The 19095-nt window shown below is 41.7% G+C and overlaps 2 protein-coding genes across 10 annotated transcripts in view; one reads left to right on the plus strand and one right to left on the minus strand.

The window, feature by feature from the left end:
* ak7b (adenylate kinase 7b) overlaps positions 1-9895 on the plus strand; it is a 135148-nt gene extending 125253 nt beyond the window's left edge. For 4 of the 5 annotated variants that reach the window (XM_089003875.1, XM_089003876.1, XM_089003878.1 and 1 more), the window contains 3 exons: positions 744-946; positions 9515-9673; positions 9762-9895. In XM_089003875.1, the coding sequence (XP_088860001.1) occupies positions 744-946; positions 9515-9673; positions 9762-9791 (392 nt within the window). In that variant the 3' untranslated portion in view covers positions 9792-9895. Of the gene's footprint in view, positions 1-743; positions 947-9514; positions 9674-9761 lie in introns of those variants that run through there. The other variant, XM_089003880.1, reaches the window with a different exon arrangement.
* Positions 9896-13908: 4013 nt separating this feature from the next.
* setd3 (SET domain containing 3, actin histidine methyltransferase) overlaps positions 13909-19095 on the minus strand; it is a 62555-nt gene continuing 57368 nt past the window's right edge. For 4 of the 5 annotated variants that reach the window (XM_089004167.1, XM_089004163.1, XM_089004164.1 and 1 more), the window contains 4 exons: positions 16665-16831; positions 15392-15477; positions 14573-14730; positions 13909-14481 (listed from right to left, as the gene is read on the minus strand). In XM_089004167.1, coding sequence (XP_088860293.1) covers positions 14239-14481; positions 14573-14730; positions 15392-15477; positions 16665-16831 — 654 coding nt within the window. In that variant the 3' untranslated portion in view covers positions 13909-14238. The remainder of the gene's footprint in view (positions 14482-14572; positions 14731-15391; positions 15478-16664; positions 16832-19095) is intronic. The other variant, XM_089004165.1, reaches the window with a different exon arrangement.

Raw genomic sequence — 19095 nt, forward strand, 5'->3', positions numbered from 1 at the left:
TGCTGAAGATACAAGTCCATGTCAGAAAGCTATCAAATTTAACTAAACTGCTCCAATTCTGTCAAGATGAATGGCCGAAGATTCAACTAGAAGCTAGTGAATGGCGACCAAAAGCGCCTAATTGAAGTGAAAATGGCCAAGGGACATGTTACCAAATGTCAGCGCTGCTGTATGTATATTTTTGACACAACAGATTAATCACTTTTTACTGTTCACCCATAGTAAAGTCACAAAAGAACCAAACTTCATGAATATTTTGGTGACAAAGAAGTATTTGTTCCAATCACTCTATCAGAGAAAAATAAGAGTTGTACAAATAACTGGAAACTCTGTCCTTCACAAGTAAACTTTTGACATTTGTATATTAATTTCACCTTTTAAGATGAATTACTTAAATTAATGAACTTTTTCTCATTATTTTAATTATCTGAGTATTACCTGTATCATGCTGAAATTTGGTTTCATGAGGTATTTGTTAATAATGTAATGTACTCTTAAAAAAGTGATAGTTTTTTTTTAATTGTCAAGGTTTGAATGTAACGTGAGTATCTCTGCCACACCTTGTGGGTTCAGCTAGAGCCAATGTTACAAAAGTTCCAGGCATGGGTATGATAGCTTCTTGTTGCTTATTACCAGGACATACTGTACTATAATTCTTGTGTGATTTCCAGGTAAATAAAGCCAATAGACAATAGTTTCCTCCTAATTCCCATGATTTAGTATGACTTTGTTGATCTTGACAGAGATCAACAGTCTCAATACACCTGGCAATCCAATGCTGATGCATGCGATCTGCGAAAGAGTGGGTAAAACCAGGAACTACGACCAAAGCAAGGACAAGGTAAAAGAAGGAACGATTAAGCCAACAGAGACCCTGGACAAGTCCAATAAGGAGCAGAGGGAGGTGGAGGAGGCCAGGCAGAGATCTGCACATTGGGAGCTGTGGGTAGGAGGTTTTCCTTTACATTTGGTTCTGGAATTCACCGTTTTTCATTGGGAGGATTTGTGTTTAAATGCAGTCCGCCACTGTACATGTTGGTGTTAAACGGGCTAAGATATAAAACACGAACAAAAGAGCACATAAATGCAACAACAAGAACATTCTATAGCAGTGGTTCTTAATCTTGTTGGAGGCACCGAACCTCACCAGTTTCATATGCTCATTCATCGAACCCTTCTTTCAATGACTGTGCCCACTAACTGCAGACTAGGCTGAGGGGTGGACCTCTGCGGCGGCGGATCCACCGAACCCCAAGGGTTCGATCAAACCCAGTTTAAGCACCACTGTTCTATAGCATATGGATAATGAAACCAAAATCCTTCAGTTAACAAAAAACTTTAATTTGGAAGTTCTTTGAAACTTTTTGTGAATAGGCACTGTCGAAACAACATTTGCTTGACCAATCATGTTATTATGGCCTCTAATGAGGTCAGGAACTGGGAGGGTTTTCAAGGATATTGATCTCACATTCATAAGGCCAAATATCAATCCAGTAAACTGGTCTGAGCTCTTGGCTATTGTGTGTCTAGAACAGGGGTTCTTAATCTTGTTGGAGGCACCGAACCCCACCAGTTTCATATATCACTGAACCCTTCTTCCAATGACTGCGCCTCCTAACTGGAGTCTAGACTGAGGGGTGGACCTCTGTGGCAGAGGACCCACCAAATTCCTGAGACTGATACACCAAACACCTAAGGTTCGATCGAACCCAGGTTAAGAACCACTGGTCTAGAATGATAACGCAGACACAGACATTTTCCTATAGTTTATATTTGACCGTGAGTTTCAACATTGGCAATGTGAGGAAGCTAAAACATTCTTGAACATTCTCAAACATGCACAGTCCAAGGCTTATGCAACGTAGTCTATGCATCCAAACAACATCCAACTAACTACAGTATAGTAGATAATACACCACAGCTATTATTGGTATCTGAGTCAAAATGTATTACTATTATTATTATTTCGTCTGTGTAAGCTCTCAGTCGTACTGGAGTGGTCCATCGATGAGAAGGTTTCTTCAGCCATCATCTGTACTTTTTTGAAGGTGTCGGACGTTTCGCCTCCTATCCAAGAGGCTTCGTCAGTGAACTAAAGTCTTACTGGTCGTATCGGCCCTATTTATATATACCTAATGTCCAAATATGGCGGCGCCGGACACAGCTATGATAGGTCCCTACTCTCAGGTTTGGGGGAGAAGAGGACCACTCCCTGTGGCCCCACTGATAGTTCCTACATTCCTGACGAACGAATGGCCTGTTTGCCCCACTCCCTCCGGTATCACCTCATCAGCATTATGAATGTTGCCTAACCTGTTTTGCCTAAGCAGGCTATTGTATGAACGATCCAAATTGAACCTCACCCCACCAGACCGGTTTAATGAAGGATTTTGTTGTTTTATGAGAATCGCTTCTTTTACTTCCCTTTCAAACCATCTATGTTCTTTTGCTAAGATTTTAACCTCATTGTCATCAAATGAGTGGTTGCTAGCTTTTAGATGCAAATGTACTGCCGATTGAGGCCCACTCGTATTATCCCTGCGATGTTGATGAAGTCTTTTCTCCCCAATGGACTGCTCTTTACAATTTTCATTCTTACAATGTATAGAGTAAACTACATTACTTTGTTTTTCATTTGGCAGCCTATCTTTTGGATGCACTAATTTTTGCCTTAACGTGTTTATTGCTTTGAAATAAGTAGGAATTTTGTGTTGCCAAAGGACTTTTTGTAGTTTTCCGAAACTCCTGCAATGTAAGGTACCGCTACTCCTGTCCTTTTTGTATCTTGAGAATTTTTGGTTTCATTCCCTATTCTTTCTTTCCGACATTTGTTGAATGACCACTGAGGGTACCCACAGTTAGTGAGTGCTCTCCTGATATGTTTTGACTCCTTTTCTCTTCCTTCAATGCTTGTTGGTATTAGTTTAGCCCTATGCCGGAGGGTTCTGATAACTCCTAGTTTGTGTTGTAAAGGGTGGTTAGAATCAAAAACTAAGCATTGGTCAGTGTGCGTAGCCTTCCTAAAGACTTCTGTTTTTAGCGCTCTGTCCTCTTTCATAATTACTTTACAATCCAAGAAGGCTAGTTGGTTCTCTTTAATGTCCTCACGAGTAAATTTAATGTTGATGTCGACTGAGTTGAGGTGATCTGTGAAGGATTGAATTTGTTGTTTTTTAATTATGACAAAATAATCGTCCACATATCTAAACCAGTGTGTAGGTTTTGTCCCCGGGAAGGATGCGAGGGCCTGTTTCTCCATCTCTTCCATGTACAGATTAGCCACTATGAATGAAACTGTATAAAAGGGTATTCATACGTACGTTCATAATTTTTCATCTTGGAAGTTGAAACAACTTTTTGCATGCACAACCATTAAACAATCTACATCGATGTTGACATCTTGTAGCCTATTATTTGTTATTCATGTCCTTATATGCCACGTATCACTGAAGCTGATGCTATATTGCAAATACACAGAGCTTCATATATGCTTCATATGTCGTGTCCTTCACCGGTTTCATCGCTTGCATACGGCTCAAATTGATACGGAGGACTTCGATCGCAAGCCACTTATGCTTTCCTCTTCAGAACTATTTGAATAATATTCATAACTGGATGAGTAACAAGAAAGGATCTTCTCCAAATCTGAACTTTCTGAAGCCCTTGTTTTGATTCTGGAGCAAGGCAGTTTGTAGGTGGGCCAGGATCACCGGATTCGCCCAGGTTTCCAATGTGATGTCACGAACAAGGGGGCAGGACTTTCTGAATCTCTCCAGTTTCAAGCTTATTAGTGGTAGTTTTGGCCAACTTAGACATTTTTATTGGAGTTTTGTGTTTGATTAAAAATATCAGCCTGCGTGTTTTGGGTATTTTAGATGCTATAAAACTGTTTTTCTGATGTCAGTTAGGAAACAAAAAAATGGTGTCGGTTGTTCTTTAATTCAGTTAGGACCATGGGCACTTAGGACGCTGAAAAAATCATTGGCACCGCCCTTCCCACTCTCGAGGATTTGCATACTGAAAAACCCAAGACAGGGCACGGAAAATCCTATTGGACCCTTCACACCCAGCCCACAGCCTTTGCCAGCAGACATTTAAACAGCTTTTTCCCAGAGCCATTAACTCTCTAAACAGGAACCCGAATATAACTCTTTGCAAATTTGCACAACCCTGTGGAACAGCATCCCATTATAATCAGTGTCCTTGAGAGCTTTGAAAGACTGCGTCGGTTCACAGAACCACTGTTACTGCCCTATATAATCTCCAGCACCAGGCACTTTGAGGCCGTTAAGGACACCTGCATTATTGCACACTTATTTTACTACAAATACGGCGACTTTTCTTTTCCTTTCAGCTTTTCCCTTCAGGGCTCGCCAGAGCGAATCTGTGTCCTCCATCTTCAAAGGTTTAATTCACATGTTTGTTTTGGCCAAGCTTTTACGTCGGATGCCCTACCTGACACAACCCTCTGTATTTATCCAGGCTTGGGACAGGTACAATAAGACACTGGCTTGTGTCCCCTTGTGGCTACAGAACAAGCAACCCGATGAACTTCATAAAGATGAAGATGTTCGATTAAAGGCAATAACAGCCAGGATAATACAATATGTCAATAGCACTGGAGATTGAGGGATGTCTTACCGTGAAATGCAAATATGGCTATGGCGACTGATGACTTTAAAAATGTTAACTGATTTTCTGCACCAACTGTACAAGTGTTCGTGTATGTTATTCTACCACTGATCACTTTAGCTCTGCTTGATACCTTGCATATTGCTTTAGTTGTTCCTGAGCGGTACACTTATATTAAGGAATCAAACTATATTAGCCTTTATCAGTGTCCTACATCAAGTGTCGGGAACATATGGCTCGCGAGCCATATATGGCTCTTTTGATGATTGCATCTGGCTCACAGATAAAACTAAATAAATTTTCTCGCTTTTTCGCTGTTCATTTCATTGTTTGGGTGGCAGTTGGCGGAAAACACAATTTTGATTGGATGATACTGACCTATGATCGTTGATGTAAAAAATAGCTAAACGCCCCATTATAAATAAGCCTGACGAGTAAAAAAATGCAGAGTATCATACATTTCAGGTTGAATAGACAGAAGGATTCGCCTTCGTGGAGAGAAAAAGTTTTGCCGTGATGCTAATTTGCAATGAAACAATACCATGAATGAAACAGTTGAATATCAGTGGCACTTTAACAAGCCCCATGCTAACGATAGCATCAACATACAGGTAACATCCGAGTTACGACCGGGTTCCGTTCCGACAAAACGGTCGTAAGTCAAACGGTCGTAAATTGAAAAGCATTCAAAATGGTCGATGCGAGGTTTATATGTCAATCTGTTCTTTTTAAAGAACATTTTCTATTGAATACTATGATATAACAAATTGCTTACAGTTCAATTATAAATCTTATAACATTTAGTGTCATTTTTATCATTTTATATTTCATATTATCGATTTTTATTCCTGTGTCGTTCTGCTGACCCAAATACGCACGGCTTCCCACACATTACGTGCTGTTGAAAAATGGCTCACCCTGCTAACAAAGAAGCCAGAAGAGGTCGCCCAACACACACGCTTGGACTTAGGCGGACGCCGAAGGATGCGGCGTTCTCGTTGCGCCAATCCCACGCACCCGAGCGCAGACCCGCCTCGGCTTTCGCCCTGGCCAGCGTCAGAGAACCCTCTTGCCGAGTGCCGACCTTCACCTGCCTCGGCGTCTGTGGACGCTCCCCCCGCCGGTGCCATTGTGACAGGTAGCGCAACACAATCACGCGCCTGGCTGGCCAAAATTTGTGTACGCGTTTGTGAAGAAAGTTATTTTGTATCCTCATTTTGTGCAATGCTGATCCACTGGTGAAGAGACGCTTTGATAATCTCTTTCATCTGGAACTGCTTCGTGTAACAAAGAGGATACAGAAAATGCTTAAGAATGAATGACTCTCTGTGTCTTTGTGTTGTCATGTGTTTTTTTGTTTGTTCTTTTGACTTCAAGACGGTGCCGCGATAGTGGCTGCCTTTCCAGCAGCTCATGTATTTTGTTTTTCTATTTTCATTCCTTTCATCACTTTGCTGCCGTGAAATGTAAATGTCTGCGCTGCGAGACTAATAAAGGAAAATCCAACCCAATATTCTCTGTTAAGATAAATGAGGCATGCTGAATGTTGAGCACATCTGGCAATGCAGCCACAACACTACATATGGTCCTTTGACAGCGATAAAAAAAAAAAAAAAAAAATTGTACAATGCTGAGAGTAGCGGTTGCTTTCTGTGTTACGGCATATAAGCATCCTACTTGTTCAACCTAAACAAGAAGAGCCATCTCGATTGTTCTACCAAAGGCACGCTGCAGATCTCAACAGCTGCCACCATAGCAGTTCAAGCCGTAGAATAAAAAAAAGAAGAAAAAAAAAAGAAAAAGGGCCTGGCGGTCGTGGTCGTAAGTACGGGTGGTCGTAACTCACCGGTTGTAAATCGGATGTTCCCTGTACTCCTGTGAGAGACAGCAGAAAGCAAGCGTGCAAGCTAATGACCAGTGTGTAGGCTAGCGAGCAGTAGCTTTGCCTATGGACCCGGCAAGTAGTCTTTCATTCCTATTGTTTGGCTGTTTTTTTTCTTTTTACCAATTATGTACGGAAATCTATTCACATTAATGGTGAGTATTATCACAATGTTATTATAAATAATATATTCTGACATTTTGTTGAAATCACGACTGTGCGTTTGCGTGCGTACAAATGTGTGTGTGTGTGGCTCTCACTGAAAACCAGTTCTAAATATTTTACTTTTATGGCAGATCTCAACAGCTGCCACCATAGCAGTTCCAGCCGTAGGATAAAAAAAAAGAGAAAAAAGAAAAAAGGGCATGGCGGTCGTGGTCGTAAGTACTGGTGGTCGTAACTCACCGGTTGTAAATCGGATGTTCCCTGTACTCCTGTGAGAGAAAGCAGAAAGCAAGCGTTCAAGCTAATGACCAGTGTGCAGGCTAGCAAGCAGTAGCTTTGTTATGCAGATTCCTTACTTACAGATAGTGTATTGTCGGTGTTCAAATACCTGACATGTTTCGGCGACTACTTCCGCCTTCGTCAGAGTGTCACGGATGTTGCTGTGACGCGCCATTTTCAGCTGGTGTTGCTATGAGGGCGTGACCTACCTGTCAGAACTGACAGGCAAGCCACGCCCCCCGCTGTCCGCTCGTCCCTCCAGGATACTTCAGGTAGTAGAGAGCATGTAAGCTCTCTCATCCCTGTTGATGGTCCTTGGTCCTCGCTTTCGGATTTCCGAAACATGTCAGGTATTTGAACACCGACAATACACTGTCTGTAAGTAAGGAATCTGCTTAACATTAGTTATCAAGTAGACAGGATGAATTTAGTACAACGAAGCAGTAGCTTTGCCTATGGACCCGGCAAGTAGTCTTTCATTCCTATTGTTTGGCTGTTTTTTTTCTTTTTACCAATTATGTACGGAAATCTATTCACATTAATGGTGAGTATTATCACAATGTTATTATAAATAATATATTCTGACATTTTGTTGAAATCACGACTGTGCGTTTGCGTGCGTACAAATGTGTGTGTGTGTGGCAAAAAGGCTCCCGACCCCTGTCCTACATACTTATTTGTCATGTTTTTTGTGTGATGATATAGCGTGTGTATCATCATACAGTGAAGCGTGTTCTACCAAAGAAAAATTCCTTTTGTGTTTTAACTAAGAAAGATGATTCTGATTCTAAATGGGAAAAGTCGAATAGTTATGTGGGGGTCCCTATTATCCAATATCTGGTCTGAGGGATTACTCAATCATACCTGTCATTTTATAGGTTTCCCCGTCTTTTTTTCTTAGCAATTCAAATAATGAACAGCCTACTACAACTTTTATATGGGAAAAAAATGTGTATTGATCTTACAAAAACCATTTCAGTACAAATCCAGTTAAACTCAACTGCAGGTAGCCAACGACAAACCTGTTGCCGATCGCTACTATATTCACGGCAAACCGGTCGCGGTGCTCAGTACCCGGGGGTAACGGGTCTGTTATCAGCCCGGGGGCGCCTAACCCCGAAATGGTTTACAGTGGATCTACGTGAGAAGGACGGAAGTTACCCCGGGGAGCCTCTTCGTCGGGCGACCAGGGCGCAGACGTTCATGCGCACACGACAGATGACACTTACTCGATGGCCGAGAATAAAAACGCCATAATGCCGCCCCCGTGGAAATATTGGGAGAGAAGCCAGTAATCCAAATCGTATATAAAGTATATATATATATATATATATATATATATATATATATATATATATATATATATATATATATATATATATATATATATATAAAAAAACCATGGGTGGTGTCTGTCCCCCATTTCAGCTTGGGTCCTCTACCAGAGGCCAGGAAGCTTGAGGGTTCTGCGCAGTATCCGTGCTGTTCCCAGCACTGCGCTTTTCTGGACCGAGATATCCGATGTTGTTCCCGGGATCTGTTGCAACCACTCGTCGAGTTTGGGGGTCACTGCCCCAAGTGCTCCGACCACCACAGGCACGACTGTCACCTTTACCTTCCAGGCTCTCTCCAGCTCCTCTCTGAGCCCTTGGTATTTCTCGATTTTCTCATCTTCCTTCTTTCTGATGTTTCCATCACTCGGGACCGCTACATCCACGACAACGGCTTTCCTTTGCCCTTTATCTATGACCACGATATCTGGTTGGTTGGCCATTACCATCTTGTCGGTCTGTATCTGGAAGTCCCACAGGATCTTTGCTCGGTCATTCTCCACCACCTTGGGAGGTGTTTCCCATTTTGACCTTGGGGTTTCCAGTCCATACTCCGCACAGATGTTTCGGTAGACTATGCCAGCCACCTGGTTATGTCAACTAGTATCAAATAGTAGTCTTGGTGCAACACACAACGATTCACCATCACATTATGTGTTTTCCTTCTAATTTTGCCATGAACACTGATCAACACGAAGTTTTCAGACCAAACAAAGTACCGCAAAATGCATTGTGTGACGCTTTCTCGGTCAGGGGCGGTCCAAACGTGATGTCACGTCAGGCATCGTTATTAACTCGAAAAAAATACTTCATGAATAATTAGCGCAAGTCTTAAAACGTAAACTATAGCTATATGCTGTGGACTCTTTGTAAAATACGCTCAGTCGAAGTCATTTGACGTGATTTTATAAATTATGGACATAACTTGTTCGGAAGCGTCGGTTGTCCTTTAATTCTTTAGGTTTAGTATTTCCGGCCCAAACACTCCCTCCAAATGCTCCTGGCCCGGCCCCTCTGTCAAATTTTAGAACCCATTGCGGCCCGCGAGTCAAAAAGTTTGCCCACCCCTGCTCTAGCCTGTACCCACCTCTTACCCAAAGTCAGCTTGGATTGGCTTCAGCATACCTGCAACCCTAAAGAGGAAAAGCAGGATAGGGAATGGAAGAATGAATCAATGCCTTTTTGTCTGGTCTGGAATGTGATTTATCTTATTTTTGTCTGAAAGACTAAGACTTTAGAGGAGAAGAGGCGATGGGAAGTACAGCAATTGGAAGCTCTGTCGGTGCCAATGAAGACCTACTTCATGCAGCATATCATCACCACTCTTTCTCAGGGCTTGATTGCATGTGGCTCAGCATGGCCGGATGATCCAATAGATTTCTTGGTAATAAAGAGATAATAAAATAACTCCTTTTGCTCTGTAATATTATTATTTTTTTGCCTTGAAACATTTTTTTTCTCTATCATTTCAGGCGGAGTATTTGATAAAGAACAACCCCTAACACATTTCTGAAGTCAACGTGCATTGGTCTTGCACTGGTGACCTCCATTGCAGTAACCAAGTGTCCTGGATTTACCTGATTAAAAAAAAAAATATATATATATAATTCAATCAAAAGTAAATTTAAATAAAACTGAAATGGTATTACTATTGACACAAAATTGTTTTTATCACTTAGTGGCTCAAGAAGGTATATATTTTTTCTGTTCAAAAATAATAATACTGTTGTCTTCTCAACACTGAGGATGCATGTTTTGCCAAATAGGTGTTGGCTTTGTTTTCTGAAATATAAAATGAAAACAACAGTGTCACATCTCTTCATTTGGTGACTGAAGGAATTCCAACTTGGTCCATATCTACCATTTATCGGCGGTGGTGGTGGGGACCTCAAAAATCAGGCAGGAGGGAGGAGCAGGATGATGTCGTGACCAAAAATACTAATGCAGACGCAAACAATGTGTTTGCACAATGACCCGAAACTGATTGTTTTGGCGGGGAGTCGTTTAACACAAACATAAATGACACAATGACCAAGTGTGCCACTGCAGGAAGACCCCAAGAGTGCCACAGAACCACCCTAACAGCATTATTCATCGTTGACATTGTTTTTGAAACGTACACATTCCACTTAAAATTCCCCTTACATTGATCAATTTAGAATTTGATGTCTAAATGTAGAATTTTGATATTGCAAAAATTCCACTCAATGCATAAGTCTAATTTAAATTATTTTCTTACAGACAGTGTATTGTAGGTGTTCAAATACCTGACATGTTTCGGCGTATACTTCCGCCTTCGTCAGAGTGAAGGCGGAAGTATACGCCGAAACATGTCAGGTATTTGAACACATACAATACACTGTAAGAAAAGAATATGTTTTAAATTAGATATCAAGTAGACAGGATGAACTTAGTACAACCAATGCATAAGTCGTTCCAATTCGTCCATGGATGCCTGAGAGGGTTTCCCCAAAATAGGCATGATTTTTGGAACAAAAAGCTATTATGTCGCCTGTTTTACTTGAAAATGGCTGTTTTTTTTAATGGCTTTTCTTGTCACAGCAGCATCTATCAATCTATCCATCCATTCATCGGTATTTATTTTATATATAGGACAAGACCGCAGCGCACGGTAAATGTGGCAAAGGCCAATCAAGAAGCCTATGATGACTTGTATGCTAGGCTGGACAGTAAGGAAGGCGAGACTGATCTTTACAGGCTGGCGAGACAGAGAGACAAAGACGGTAATGACCTACAGAAGGTTAGGGTGATGGCAATGTATTAATAGGTGCCAGTAGTGTGATGGCAAGATGGAAAGAGTAGAATTGATGAATGAGGAAAATGAGAAGGAACAAACAGTACTGTGACTGTTGTGGCTCAAGACGTAGCAAACATTAGCAAGGATGTAGTGAGGAGGGCGCTGAAGAGGATGAAGGGTGGAAGGCACGTGGGCCTGATGTTTTACCAATCGAGGTATGGAAGTGTCTCGGAGAGGTGGCAGTGGTGTTCCTGACTGGGTTGTTCAACAAGATCTTAGATGGTGAGCAGATGCCTGAAGAATGGAGACAAAGTGTACTGGTGCCCATTTTTAAGGACAAGGGAGATGTGCAGAGTTGTAGTAAATACAGATGAATAAAGTTGATGAGCCATACATTGAAACTATGGGAAAGAGTAGTTGAAGATAGACTAAGAGCAGAAGTGAACATTTGTGAGCAGCAGTATGGCTTTATGCAAAAAAAAAAAAGTACGACAGATGCAGTGTTTGCTTTACGGTTGCTAATAGAGAAGTACAGAGAAGGTCAGAAGGAATTGCATTGTGTCTTTGTAGATCTGGAAAAAGCGTATAATAGTGTCAGAGATATGACAGTCAGACACTGGACAGAGACTCGGAACCAGAAAGATTGTCCCCACTGCCGGCAGGAGACGCAGTCATCAAATGACATATGTCTGAATTCTGCGCCCCTCTGCCAAGCTATTTATTGAGAGTATATGTAAATTAAAGTCATACATTAGTAAAACATAGTTTTCTTGATTATAATGCCACACCTCTGGGCGTTCTGAGCACCAACAGCTCCAAGCAGTAAAACATAGACATTTTAATTGGTTGTCTTTTCCATGAACTGATAAATTTGTAATCTGGAGCTTGTGCAGGATGTTTAAGCCATAAATAACTTTGGTGAAAAAGGACTATCTTAAATCCTAAATTCTGTGCAAGGCCGGACCTTCTAGAATCTAGATGGAGATGACAGTTCACCTTGCCGTGTCTGTTTCACTCAGATTTACTGTGGCCATCTGCACTTTGACTGTGGGCCCATTGTTTAGTTGGTCAGCAAAGCAAGGCACTTTTAAACATGATAAATTCTTATTCTCCATTAGACAGGTGTGCTGTCAGTGTGACGGATGAATTTATGGTGGAGGTGGGACTCCACCAGGGGTCAGCCCTGAGCCCCTTCTTATTCGCTATGGTGATGGACAGGCTGACAGACGATGTGAGAAAATCTCCTTGGACTATGATGTTTGCAGATGACATTGTGATATGTAGCGAGATCAGGGAATAGGTGTGGGAGAAACTAAAGGTATGCCCTGGAAAGGAGAGGAATGAAGATCAGTTGCCGCAAGACGGAATATATGTGTATGAATGAGAGGGATCCAAGTACAAGAGTGATGCAACAGTGAGAAGAGATAAAAAAGGTGGATGATTTTAAGTACTTGGGTTCAACTGGCCAGAGCAATGGAGAGTGTGGAAAAGAGATGAAGAAGCGTGTCCATGCAGGCTGGAACGGCTGGAGAAAAATGTCAAGTGTGATGTGTGACAGAAGGGTTTCAGCTAGGATGAAAGGAAAAGTGTATAAAACTGTGGTGAGACCAGCCATGATGTTTGGACTGGAGACAGTGTTGGGGTAATTCGCCATACAAACATCTCTAAACATCGCTCCGTAGTCTTGGTTTACATTTTGAACTTCCTCATACGTCATATCCTGCCTTCCTTTACACGATGTCGCATTTTCATTACGTCACATCCTGGCGCGTCATTACTATGCGCCACATAAATACTCCTGCAGCCCGTTCGTCTCTCTCTCTCTCCATGCTCCCTCCGCGCGGCCGACACCGCGATGCCCCGCGCTCTCCCAAATTAAATCAACTTTCTGTTCAAGACCTGGCTCCCTGATGATTTAACCATCGATCTCCATCGATCTCCACCCGTCGAAGCAATGAACCAAGGGCGAACGATAAAAATAATCCAACAGACAGTGCCACTGAAGAAAAGACAGGAAGCAGAGCTGGAGGTAGCAGAGAGGAAGATTTTGAGGTTTTCTTTTGGGAGTTGGATAGGTTCAGGAATGAGTATATCAGCGGGACAGTTCATATTAGAGGCTCTGGAGAAAAAGTCAGAGAGGCCAGACTGAGATGGTTTGGACATGTCCAGAGGAGAGAGAGTGACTATATTGGGAGAAGGATGCTGAGCCTTGAACTGCCAGGCAGGAGACCGACAGGAATACCAAAGGGGGAGATTTATGGATGCTGAGGACATGAAGGTAATTTAAAACAGATTATTTTCTTACAGAAAGTGTATTTCAGGTGTTCAATTACCTGACATGAACACCTAAAATACACTGTCTGAAAGAAAAGAATCGCACGCACACGCACACGCACACACACACACGCACACACACACACACGCACGCACACACACACACACACACACACACACACACACACACACACACACACACACACACACACACACACACACACACACACAAAGCAGAGGGCAACGGCATGTTTAGTTTTTTGTTGTTGTTATTTTGACTTCAAGACGGCGCCGCGAGAGTGGCTGCCTTTCCAGCAGCTCATGTATTTCTTTTTTCTACTTTCATTTCTTTCATCACTTTGCTGCTGTGGAATGTAAATTTCTCCACTGTGAGACTAATAAAGGAAAATCCAATCCAATCCAAAAAAGATGGAGACAGCAGTAACAATAAACTTTGTCAAGCCGCAAAACATAAAACTGGGGACCACAAACGGCCCCTGCTCCCAACTTTGAAACCTCTGTTCTCAGGTAAGGTGTAAACCACTCACACACTCTACAGCCCAAGACCCAGGATTAAAAAGTAAAACTACAACACACTTACGTACTTTTATTGACTGGGCGTCATTGTTTTACACACACAAAAAAAAAAGCAGAGCTCAATAAATACCATGAACCGTGCCGGCAGAGTGGAATTTATTCTTGTGACATATTTGATGATTTCCATCAAAGTTAGATTTATCTTCTATGCCTTCCTTTCATTTTATTTTTTTATATCTTCTTCATCCTCTTGGGTCACACATTGTGAAATGAAATCGTTATTGCTTTTGAAATTCTCTATTTTTGCCCTAAGCATCAATAAGCCTACATCTCCAGCTTGTACCCAGTCCCTCCATTCAGAGATACAGTACCGGTCCTGTTCAAACTTCTTGCCCTTTTGCAACGTGATCGGAAAGCATACAATTTTTATCCTCAGAAGATGCCGTGCCACCATTGTCACAAGGCAAAGGCACATTCTCTGCCTTATTTTTTTCAAGATGCACATGTTTAGCTTGACCACTGGCCAGCGATTTCAGCAGAATCTGCTTTTCAGCGAGTCTGAGCTGGATCGCTGCACGAGTGTGAGGCGTTAGATCGGGTTGCTGTAGTAAGACACTGTCCTCCTGAAACACATAATGCGGAATTGATCAACAGACACATACATTTTAATGTGAAGCTATCTCACATTAGGAATGTAAACAATCAAATAGAAACCTCAGCTGTTGTCTTGTAGTTCTTGAGCAGCAGGTTGACTCTGGTCTCCAGGAACGCCCACAATTTGATTTCATTCTCCCAGCTGACTGGGATTTCACGATTAGTGAGCTTTAAGATCTTATTGACGGAGTCGCCCACAAGGTAGTCTTTCAGTTCTTCTGTCGTAAAATCAAACCAATAATGCAAGAATAAAACGACCATACCATAGTCATACCTCGCTATATCATGTTTTAGTGTATCTTTTTTTCTCATCGTACTGTGTTCAGAAAAGAAATTGCAGAATGACTCTGAGGTTTTGTTCATGGTTGAAGGCACGATTTATTCCCGGCGGAACTTTGATCAATGACAGCGTGAGTGGTTTTAGCCCATGAGCTAATTGTGCATCTTCAAAGCAACACTCGAGATAACGAGACTATGGCCGTTTCAACAGTAGCCAAAATGGAACTGTATAGTGCCACTTAGCAGTTTTTTTGACAACGATACTAGTGCAGCGTGTTCTACCGGAAACAAATTCCTTGTGTGTTCTACATACTTGGCAATAAAGATGATTCTGATTCTGATTCTGATTCTGAATGGATGTTCGACAATGATTGAATGCCTGTGATTGAATGCCAACCAATGCATTGTGTACCACGACGCTGTTACTTGAATGAAAAAGGCACTTTCCAAATTGCAGCTTAAATACAGACACGTGTGACAACACATTATTTTGTGCTATCTGTGTGTGTGCGTGTGCGTGTGTGTGTGTGTGTGTGTGCGTGTGTGTGTGTGTGTGTGTGTGTGTGTGTGTGTGTGTGTGTGTGTGTGTGTGTGTGGTACCCTCTGTCATGCAGAAGACTCTCAAAAAAGCGAGGAGCTGTGCAGAAATTGGGGGTCCAGTGGCATGAAGAGCAAAGACACAAGACCTATATAAATCAGGAAAGAAAGCAGATTTCATATCATTAAGATTACAAATATGACAGAGGTAATCTGAGGAATGCACGAGAACATTGGAGGGATGAAACGGAAACATTTCATCATTTACGTCTGTGTAAGCTCTCAGTCGTACATGAGTGGTCTATCGATGAAAAGGTTTCTTCAGCCGTCATCTGTACTTCTTTGAAGGTGTCGGACGTTTCGCTTCTTATCCAAGAAACTTCGTCAGCAAACTAACGTCTTACTGGTAGTTTAGGCCCTATATATATCCCTACTGTCCAGACATGGCGGTGCCGGACTCTGCTATGATAGATCCCTGCTCTCAGGTTGAGGGGAGCAGAGGACTACTCCCTGCAGCTGCACTGATAGTTCCTATTGTCCTGACTAACGACTGGCCTGATTGGCCCATTTCGACCGGTATCACCTCATCAGTATTACTAATCCTATGTTGCCTAAGCAGGCTATAAAACAAAAACATAAAACAACTAAATCCTTCATTAAACCGGTTTGGTGGGGTGAGGTTCAATTTGGATCGTTTATACAATAGCCTGCTTAGGCAACATAGGATTAGTAATACTGATAAGGTGATATCGGTCGAAGTGGGGCAATCAGGCCAGTCGTTAGTCAGAACAATAGGAACTATCAGTGAAGCTGCAGGGAGTAGTCCTTTGCTCCCCCCAACCTGAGAATAGGGATCTATCATAGCAGAGTCCGGCACCGCCATGTCTGGACAGTAGGGATATATATAAAGGGCCTAAACTACCAGTAAGTAGTTTGCTGACAAAGTTTCTTGGAGAAGAAGCGATACGTCCAACACCTTCAAAGAAGTACAGATGACGGCTGAAGAAACCTTTTCATCAATTTCATCATTTATTTGCCAGATTAATAACCTGTGGCTCCGCTGTGCCAAAATCATAACAGCTGCAATTCTAGTGTCTCATCAGGTTGAGTGAGAAGAAAGTAAAACTGGCATAGTGGGTTTGAACATTATTCATTTTTCAGTGTTTAAAATTAAATTGCCTGTTTAAAGGGGACTTGACAATCATACAGTCAAAAATGACTTCTATTCTGTAGCCCTAATTATTACGGCTTTATGCTTGATCACTGTTATTCGTTTCTGCACCCACCCGTGCAATAAAAATAAAATGAGAGAAAACGAAAAATGGCTTATACATACACTGGAAGACCAGCACGTGCCAGCACCTCTGCTTTCATGGCAAAGAGTCTCTCACTTTTGCTGATGCCAAGCTTGATCTTCACTCGATCATGGATGTTGTCTTGATAGAAAAAGCCATTATGGACTAAAAAGTCGGCATTGGATCTCGTGCCATAAAAAATGTAAATCTGCATAGAGAGAACATAATATACAATATGAACAGAAGAAAATATTTTCCCAACTATGCATAACTTAACAGTAAGTAGTGAGTTTTGTTTGATCGTCCAAATGTAATTCCTTGATCAGGAAAGCTTATAGGGATCTTCCATCCGTCCATCCATTTTCCAGGCCGCTTCATCCTCATTAGGGTCGCGGGAGTTGCTGGAGCCTATGCCAGCCATCTTCGGGAACGAGGCGGGGGACACCCTGAATTGATTGACAGCCAATTGCAGGGCACACAGAGACAAACAACCATCCGCACTCACACTCCTAGGGACAATTTTAAGTGTTTAATCGGCCTGCCATGCATGTTTTTGGAATGTGGGCGGAAACCAGAGGACCCGGAGAAAACTAATGCAGGCCCGGAGAGAACATAAACTCCACACAGGGAGGCCGGAGCGGGACACGAATCAGCGACCTCTGCACTGTGAAGTCGTCGTGCCAACCATTCGATGACCGAGCCGGTGTGAACATTTATCTTGAATTGGATGAAATTGACAAGGGAAATGTTGTTGATTTGCTAATTGATTACTTAAGAGTAATAAATCAGTTGAAATTATGAACTTTACCATAAAAGAGCTTTTTAGATTTACTGAAGTAATGGCAATGAATAAGCTAAATGATAAGTTTGACCTCTGCACTGTGAAGCCGCAGTGCGAATGACTCGACTACAGGGTCGCCCCCTTGTGTTTGAAAAGGGGGCCATTTTCTAAAATTAATGGGTTCGATTTAACTAGATTGCCGAAGTATACAAAATTGATTGAAATAAACCAAACATACATTCATTGTAGCATGACTTTTTTCTAAATTGCAAATGAAAAACCATTATTTGACTAAAATCTATTTTTCTAATATACCAAGAACTTTCATTCAAGTCAAAGAATGTATTCATACATACAATAAAGAAATACTTTCTATTTTCTTTAGTTATTGCACAATCAATCCTGTGATATTTTGATATTGTACGGTATTACAGAGAAGGCAAAAAGAACAGACTTAGAACAATATTCCTTACCAGTGTCTACTTAAACAAATTTCTTAACTTCAAAGATTTCCAATGTGCTTCAACAGCTTGAAATCATTCCCATTATCCACTAAATTTGAATCATCACAGCAGTTTGCTACAACAAATGGTCACTACCCTCTGCAGACCTATAAGTTGTTTCTTAAAAAAACGACAATACTTTTGTTTGCTGCCTGATCTGAATATCTTTTAGAGTTTTACTCATGATCTAATGCTCAATATTACAACAATCTGCCATGTTCAATGTAAATAATGCAATGCAATGCAATGAGTAAATTAATATCCAATGAGCCCTTTTGGCAGTTTCCTGCGGATCAAAGAAAAGCCCCAGATATCCTCTTTGGAACACACTGACACAAATGCAAGGTGATAATGGTTGGATATCAGCAAGCAAGATGGCAGATTACGAAAGTTAAAATGTCTTAGGAAAAACGAACAGCTTTCAATAGCTGTTCAACTAAATTTGATTCTTTAGCTATTTTAACAGAAGTACAGACGCTCCCCAATTCGAGTTACGACCAATGGTACATATGAATTTTTTTGTGGGTACTGTATGTAAAAAATGTTTGGACAGAGATGTTCTAAGTTAGATTTTGCATTGCGTGCCTTTTCCCGTCCGAGCTCGTTTGCGACTGGTTGCGTACTGTGCTTCACATGCACGCGCGCAGACACATTGGAGGTTTCAAGGCCTGGATGTTTACGGACACCAAGCATGACCAATCACTGCCCGACTATACTGAAGTGTTGCCAACAAGTTCAGGACCCGATCCGCCAAGCTCACTTACAATTGGCTACGTAGAGTATGTGGGCGAGCAGGAAATCCCTCTTACCAGTTGATGCTCCAGGAGGAAGGGGTGCATAACAAAAAATAATTTTATGCAGTAATGGCTTACTGAAGACCCAAGAATATGTGTTGTCGGCTAAAGTAGGTATGAATTTTTATGAATATTTTACGACTGTTAGAGCGTCTGTGCTTTATACTTCCCCGTTGAGTTTTTGACTCAAGCTGTGAAATGTAAATTTCTCCACTGCGAGACTAATAAAGGCAAATCCAATCCAATCCAAAATGCGCTCATCGTGAAAGACTTGCGCTCGTGATAGGGCAGTGGAGTTACAAAGTTGTGTCAGTGTCTGTCAAAATGCAGCCCACATGCATCCTAATCTTATGTCTCTCATGCACACACACACACACGCACGCACACACACACA

The sequence above is a fragment of the Hippocampus bargibanti genome, linkage group LG09 (assembly GCF_051943395.1).
Source record: "Hippocampus bargibanti isolate YZ-2025 linkage group LG09, ASM5194339v1, whole genome shotgun sequence".
Taxonomy (NCBI): Eukaryota; Metazoa; Chordata; class Actinopteri; order Syngnathiformes; family Syngnathidae; genus Hippocampus; species Hippocampus bargibanti.